The sequence below is a fragment of the Tupaia chinensis genome, unplaced genomic scaffold (genome assembly GCF_000334495.1).
Source record: "Tupaia chinensis unplaced genomic scaffold, TupChi_1.0 Scaffold147500_1, whole genome shotgun sequence".
NCBI classification, from domain to species: domain Eukaryota; kingdom Metazoa; phylum Chordata; class Mammalia; order Scandentia; family Tupaiidae; genus Tupaia; species Tupaia belangeri.
This window is the reverse complement of record NW_006207351.1, coordinates 1,283,607-1,291,184: the sequence shown is the minus strand read 5'-3', so window position 1 is coordinate 1,291,184 and position 7,578 is coordinate 1,283,607. Positions and strand designations below refer to the sequence as shown.

The 7,578-nt window shown below is 64.7% G+C and overlaps 1 protein-coding gene across 7 annotated transcripts in view; it reads right to left on the bottom strand.

The window, feature by feature from the left end:
* Window positions 1-7,578, bottom strand: part of SLC41A3 (solute carrier family 41 member 3) — a 23,164-nt gene that overhangs the window by 1,178 nt on the left and 14,408 nt on the right. For 4 of the 7 annotated variants that reach the window (XM_006169771.2, XM_027768779.1, XM_027768780.1 and 1 more), the window contains 6 exons: window positions 6,802-6,946; window positions 4,749-4,895; window positions 3,322-3,466; window positions 2,707-2,786; window positions 1,980-2,114; window positions 226-374 (listed from right to left, as the gene is read on the bottom strand). In XM_006169771.2, coding sequence (XP_006169833.1) covers window positions 226-374; window positions 1,980-2,114; window positions 2,707-2,786; window positions 3,322-3,466; window positions 4,749-4,895; window positions 6,802-6,946 — 801 coding nt within the window. Of the gene's footprint in view, window positions 1-225; window positions 375-1,979; window positions 2,115-2,706; window positions 2,787-3,321; window positions 3,467-3,713; window positions 3,757-4,748; window positions 4,896-6,801; window positions 6,947-7,578 lie in introns of all 7 variants that reach the window. The other 3 variants (XM_006169773.3, XM_006169774.3, XM_006169775.3) reach the window with 3 other exon arrangements.

Sequence of the window (7,578 nt, the reverse complement as noted above, 5' to 3'; positions counted from 1 at the left end):
TCCCAGGGAGCGGGGGGCGGCTGGTCCTCCCCGAGGCTGCCACAGGGGTCCACCCAACGGCCTGTTTCTGGGCCGTCCCCTTGGGCCTGAGCGAGTCGGGTAGAAGCCAGGTGCTGCTCGGGAGGCACGGTGCCCTGTGTCTCCAGGACCCTCACTCCAGCCACCCCTTTGGCACCTGCCAGGACAAGGCGCCATGCACGCCGGCTGACCAGCCCGTGTCCCTACCTGGGCCAGGCCTGCTAGCAGGTAGAGTGCCACGAAAGTCCTGCTGCTCGTGACAGGCTGCCCCTCCACCAGGTAGATGGTGCAGAGGAAAACCAGGTGGCCTGGGACCACCAGGAAGAGCAGGACTCGGGCGGACATAGAATTGATTTCTGCAAGGAACAGAACCAGCGTCACGTGACCCGACGGCAGCAAAGGCCACCACGTCCGTCCGTCCACTGGTGGGCCAGGCCACGTGACAGGTAGTCAGCCAGGTCTGAGCGGCGGCCCTATGAGCTGCTGGACGCCCTCAGCGGCCAGCCCACTGGGCAGTGCAGCAGCCCTCGGACAGCTCCCTCCACCCCCTGGTCCTGCCCGGGGCAGGGTTCTCGGCCCACATCCCGATCCCCCGGGCTATCCACTACCCGGCTCTTCTGGTAGAGGTGCACACCCTCCACAGCCCACCCCAGGCATATGAGGAGCAGTTCCCCGGAGCGAGCCAAGTGCAGATGGAAGCCCGCGAGCTGCGAATAAAAGACGCGGCCACCTTCACAGACCTCCCCGCTGGACACGCTCCCGACCCTCGCAGGGAGCCCACCACCACGGCGCAGTGACCGCTCTCGGCTGCCTGCCCTCAGGGCTCCTGTTCATGAAAAAACCTTTACTTTCTGTTAACACGTCTCTTCTCCTACATTACTGGGGTTCACGGCTTTTCACTCTGCGCCTCAGGGTGGGTCTCTAATCTTACCGGCCTGGAGAGCCAGTACTTCACAACGCAGCCCTGCTCCCGCCAACGGCAGGAAGGGGCCGTTTTCACCCGAATTTATCTCCACTGTGCACCAGCAGACCCACCCTAAGTGGTAAAGGTAGTTCCTGACAACGAAAATGATCCAAGAAAGTGTAAGAGGAAAAAGATACAACCGCTAAAAACACGGAGACCCTCCAACGCTGAGGCCTCTGGGAACGGAACACAGCCGCCTTCCTCAAGCCCCCTCCTGCCTCTCCTGCCTCTCCCCAGCTCCCCTGCCGCCCCCGTCCCCCGGGTCCCTCCTGCTGTGATGCTCAGGGGCCTTCCTGCTCTGCACCTGCAAGCCCCTCCTGCCTCAGGGCTCTGCTCCGGCCACACACACACTGGGGCTTCTCCCGGTCCACACCCTGCAGAGGGGCAGAGAGGAGCCCCAGCTTCCTGAGCTCGCGGCCGTTGCTGTTGCTGACCCGCTAGAGGGCGCACACAGGAGACAGGGAGGTGAGGGAGCACCCCGGAAGGGCGTGTCAGAGCTGCACCTCCTGCACTGCCCTCCTGTCAAAGTCTGGTGCCCACAGTGTTTTCCCAGGCCGCCAGGTCCAGGGCTCGAACCACACAGTCAGCCATGTGGGACCCGGCCGCCGGCACCCGCCACCAGCTGGCCCTCTGATTCCGCCCCACGGCCCCCACACGTCCACCTCTAGAGCACATGGCCGTGTTTGGTGCCCTGGGCCCCGTGCTCTCTGCCCTCTGGACGCTGCAGTCCGTGAGGGCACGGGGCCCACGGTCAGCTTCTCCGCTATGACGGGACTTCTGCCCCGGTGGACACGCAGCGCACTGGAGCCAAAAGAGAATGGACGGAGGACAGGCAGGGCCTGAGAGTCAGGTCCCCGGGGCGCGGGCCGGGCCCAGGCAGTGACCTGGGCTAGGGGACAGACCCGGGAGCCACAGCCATGAACGCAGCCTCCGAGGGCGTCGGTTTTCACCTATTTAAGGAGATGGCCCCACAGCCACGGGGAGACAGCTGACCTACCTGAGGAGCAGAACATGGAGCACGGGTGAGGCCAGAAGGTTTTCATGCAGACGGGTAGGACCCCGGGTGTGCTCCACATGTGCAGGAAGGTGGAGATCCGGCTGGTCTGAATGGCCACCAGATTGCCACCCACACCTGTGAGGAGAAGGGACTCTGGTCTCCCTCTCCTTACGCCAGTCTGGGTTTTATCATTACTTTAAGCTCACTTCCTTCAGGAAGCCTTCCTTGGTTGATCCGGCACTTAATACCTTTTCCTCCCCCCCCACTTTGACCACAATTCTGGCCCAGAGTGAGTGAGGGTCGAGGTCTGCGGGCCTCTCCAGCTGCGAGCAGAGGGGCCAAGCAGGCGCTCCGTAAGTACCTGCTGGCTAGTGGAAGGTGTGACTGCGCGAAGGAGGGAGGGAGCGGGGAATGGAGGGCCAGGGCCAGGTCTAGGCAGCCTGGTGAGCCCCTCTGGGCAAGCTGGACCTACAGCTGAGAACGAGACTGCAGACTGGGACATCTGGGAAAGCGCAAGGGACGTCACCATCTGGGGGGAACAGCAGACCCAGCGAGGGAGCCAGGGCAGGCCAGAGATGGCACGTGGCAGCAGGGCGGGCACGCCCCGGGGAGGCCCTTGCACCTCTCATGGTAGGGCTTCAGATTCCCGAAGGCTGCTGCTCAGGAACGACCCGGCCCCTGGGGACCCACCCAGCCCAGGGACCCAGGGGCCACCTCAGACACCTACCGCATATGACAGGAGTTAGTACGGCCATGCCTTTGTACAGCGGCTTGGACAGGCTTCTGCTCAAGATGAGCCCACCGAAACTGGGGGAGAGACAGCCGTCAGATGCAAGGAGCCCCCCTGCGGCAGCTGCAACCCCCCCTCCCCAGTCACCCTGTCGCCCTGCTCCCCAGCCTTTGTGGGCACTCCCCTCTCTACCCTTGCATAGAATGGCTGGACAGTCACGCTGGCCTCCCAGCGCAGACTCCAGGACCCCAAGCTCGTCCCCACCCCCCGAGGTTCAGTTAGGAAACACTTTCGAACAGACTGTGGCCGTCAGGGACTCCTCACGGGGAAGGGGCCTCGAGAGGGGGTCTGGAGGATGGGAGACCCTGGCTTAGCTGAAGTCTGAGGGCCCAGGGCTAGCTCTCAGCCCCCTAGGTCCCACCGGCAGCTGCACGGTGACAGTGACCGGCAGAGGAGTGGCCAGCCAAGCCCAGTGTGGAGGGGCGGGGCGCACAGGGAGGCAGCTGGTAGAGCGAGCAGGGTCTAGGCCTCCCCGTCTGAGCACTCCGTGGTGGGAGCCACGGCTGTCAGGCTCTCGGGGAGGGGCCGAGAGGCGGGCCTCGGCCAGCACACCTGCTGATGACCATGGCGAGGATGATCGGGAGCCAGCCGAACTTCAGGATCTTCAGGATGGGCGCGCTCTGCTTGGCGATGACAACCCACAGCGGGGTCAGGGCCATGAAGCCTATGCAGACCAGCGGCGTCAGGTACCGGCTGTCTGCGAAGGGACGGGGACACACGCAATTCAGTGGGCCGGGCCAGAGCAGGGGGGAGGCAGGCTGGGGACGGGGAGAGGGCGTCGGTCCTCCCGCAGGGCGGACTGCCCTGCCACGCCCGCCGAGCAGTCACGCTCCCCACTAGGCAATGCAGTGCTGCCCTGGCCTCACCCCACGGCGTTGGCTGCTCCGGCCTCCCCGCCCCGACATTACTGTCCTAGGGTGGCCCACGCCAGCGCCTGTGCACACCCCACGTGTGTGACGGCATCCCTGGTCCCGTGTGTGACGGCATCTGCGCACACAGATGTCACAGGAAACAGCATGAAGAGGCGCCGCCCGGGAGACACAGCAGCGGGCAGGGAGGTCGGGCCTCGCATTCTCCCCGCTCCTCACGCAGGCTCCTCGGCCCACGGCGTCTTCCTCAGGCGGCGAAGACCTGGTTACTACACGCCAGGCCTGGGGACACCCTGAGCACACCAGACACGCATTGGTGGCCTACTGCAGCCAGACGACCCTGCGACCCCGGGTCGACAACACGGGTTGAAACAACACGTAGTGTAGCAGGAGGGGACAGGAGGGCCCTGGGGCCAGAACTCTCACGTACATGGAAAATAAACTCAGATAATTAGCCCGCCTGCAAAGCTTCATTTTAAATTCAATTTGGCTTAAAAGTAAAATTAGGTCATTTCGTTCCTACGATCTTCACCAGCACTTCCATCAGCTCTGAGACTCCCAGGTGGTTAAACCGCCGGTGGCAGGAACTACTGGATGGCAAGGGGACCTCGCGGGCCTGGGACAGAGAGGGCCCCACTGTCGGCACACACTAACCACCACGGGGTGGTTTCGCAGCTGCCGGGTCTGAATTCCCACGGGACCCTAGTGGGAGCCACGCCCTTGGTCACGGGTCTCCCCCACACCCGTCAGCATGCGCCCAGTGCTCCCCAGTCTTCATCCCCAGCTGGCACACTGGAGCGGCCAGACCAGCCTCAGACCCTGCTCGGGCCCCCACACATCGGCCCCGCGGCAGACCAAGCCACACGTGTGTGCAGCCCTGAGCGGCTCATTCCTCCCCTACGCACTTGGAGAACTCGGGGCCCTCTCTCCAGGACACTGGACCTTGCAGAACCACCCCGGGCTTTCCCTCTGCAAAAGAAGGGCGCCCGCATGCACACCGGCGGCCCGCACGCACGCCCGTGGCTCGCATGCGCACTCCCTGGGCAGCGTCGGTCCGAATGCCACAGGCCGGGAACGGGCCCCTGCCCCGCCTCCGGCCCCGCCTCCTACCTTTGTATCTGTAGAAGAAGCTGCTGACCAGGGCCAGGATGGACAGTGTGACGAGGTCCCCCAGGCTGGCCGCGATGGGCGTGGCGACGTTGTCAGGGTTCACCCCGAGCCTCCGTGCACCGATCACGATGCAGACCATCAGCACTCCTGCAGGGGACAGCAGGAGGCCGGTCCTGGGCGCTGGCCCCAAGGAGGTCCACGGCACGGCTCTCGGACACGAGGCACGGGCCAAGCTGGCATTCAGGAGCCACTTGCTATCGGCACGCCTGGCTGTGGGCCAGCTGACCCCATGCTGAGGGCAGAAGAGGTTGGCAGAATAGGGGCCCCCTTTGTGCCCTGTGGGCCTGATACCACGGAGAGCCCAGACCTTTCTCAGATCGCCCGGAGCTACGAAGACAGGAGGCTTGCAGCCCCACGCTGGCTGCTCCAATGCTGCTCTGAGCACCGGGCCCGGGCCTGAGTAGGCGGGCCTCCCGTGTGGGCCGGGGTCCACCAGAACCAGACGCCAAATCTTGGACCTGTGGCTTGAAAAACACGCCACGCGCATGTGCGTGCATGCCCAAAACCCAAGAGGAGAAGGGAGGAGAAGGGATTATGGTGTGGCCAAGCCCTCCTAGAGGAGGGTGATTTCTCCCTCTCCCTCCCTCTCTGCCTCTGTCTCTGGGGGGAACACACACCCTATAGCAATCTAAACAAACCATAAAAAGCACACTCTGGATCTTGCCTAGTTACATTGTAACACTTTTTTTTGGTGGGGGAGGTTTTTGCTACAGGGCACCGTGCACTAGCCAGAAAGACACAGAGAGACAGAAAGTGAGAAATCACCCCCCCCAGGGGGATAGCCGCGTTGTAATCCCTTCTCCATTCTCCTCTCAGGATCTTGGGCACGCACGCACACACGCCCGGTGTGAGTTTAAGCCACCGGGTCCAGAGCATGGTCAACTACATGGGAGTCCAGACAGGCCGGAGCCTGGGATCCCATGTGCTGGGCACCGCCTCATCCCATCGTGCATGGCACCGGGCACCGCTCATGGCACTGGGCCCCGCCCACCCCACCATGCACAGCACCGGGCGCCGCTTGTCCCAGCACACATGGTACTGGGCGTACAGCAGATGCCCGGCAGGCAGTGAGCCCTGAGTGGACAGTGACAAGCGTGGGCATCGCTTGTCAACTCTGCTGTCCCTGCCCTGCATGAGCCCCTGGGGACGGGGCCATGTCAGCCAACACGCCTGTCTTCCCACCTGCTACAGACAGCACGAAGCCCTGCAGCTGAGGCCCGTGGCAGGAGGAGGTGCGCGGGGAGTGAGGGGGAGACTGTCACGAGTGCTCTGAGCCAGGGCAGAGCAGTGGCCAGAGCGTCGCCGTGGCTGGGGAGAGGAGGATGTCAGGGCTGGGATGGGGCAGCACTGGTGGCCCAAACTCACAGGCCAGAGCCCTGCCCCTAGAAGGTGGGGCCTGGAGCAGGCCTGCAGGTGGTCATGAGGTGGGGCCCTCGCGAGGGGGTGAGAGTGCTGGCATGAGGCCAGAGGGCCAGGCTTCTCCTCCACCCTGCCGCCTTCGAGCACAGCCCCGCACAGCCGGGAGAGTGGGGGCCCAGGGCTGTGAGACGACCCCTGCGAGGAGCCACCCGGGACAGCACTCGTGACCATAGCCCGGCGGGCCGCGACAGCCGGGGAGGTCCCCCAAGATGGAGTCTCACCCATACCCGAGCCTGGCCCACCGTGTCTGCAGACCAGGAACCCCTCAGGGGCCTGCAAGTGAGGGCAGGTGGGAGGCTGGTGACCGACCGTGGGACAGATGAACGGGCAGCCCCAAGCGCAGAGAGCGCCCTGCTGTGGCACGCAGCCCAGGAGCCCCGCGGAGGTGACTGTGCCTGCCAGGAGAGCCCTGCCTGGGCGAGGGCATGGGTGGGCCGAGACCCAGCGGCACTCCCCCGTTGCAGGGCACCACCAGCCCCCCCCAGTAGTGGTCCCAGGACTCACATCTGCAGGCTGAAGGCACGTGGGGCCCGAGGTGTTGGGCATGGCACCGGGTGGGGGCAGGGCAGCTCACCCAGGGCGAAGGCAGCGAGGAAGGCGGTGATGACGCTGCTAGCACACAGCAGCTGCACCTTGGCCAGATCGAGGTCCTCCCTGGACGCAGCGCCCAGCAGCAGGGCGGCCACAGCGGCCAGGAGCCCCACCACGGTGGCCTGTGCCTGTCGGGCCGAGGTCAGAGCATGAATGAAGGTCCTGGGAGCAGCACCACGCGCCCCTGCCCTCCACTGCACCCCTGCCCTCCACTGTGCCCCTGCCCTCCACTGCACCCCTGCCCTCCACTGCGCCCCTGCCCTCCACTGCACCCCTGCCCTCCACTGCGCCCCTGCCCTCCACTGCGCCCCTCACCCTGCGGGGAGCAGGGCTACTTGCACCTCCTCTTTCAGGCACCCTAAATCTCCAGACCACCCCCCACGCCAGGAAAGCAGACACAGCACCTCCCTGCCTGTCTCTGGAACCACGCCTTCCCAGGTGGGCGGGGCAGCAGGGACATGGCACCGTGTGGGAGGGACCCACGGAGGTTCTGGGTTTGCTCTGGAGCCCTCCCTGACCACTGGGCACACAGCCCAAGGTCCAGGCTGGCCGGGCTGGGGTGGGGTGCTGCTTCTGCGTCTTTCTCTCTGTCTCGTGTTTTTCTTGTTCACGGAAGCAAGAAATGAATGATGAAAACAGAAGGGCAAGCCCGTGGTGTGGTGGGTAAGGCGGCTGGATCCCACACGGCTGACTGCGTGGTGTGAGTCCTGAACCCAGCAGCTTGAGAACACGCCAGGCATGTGTGTGCCCACCCACAGTC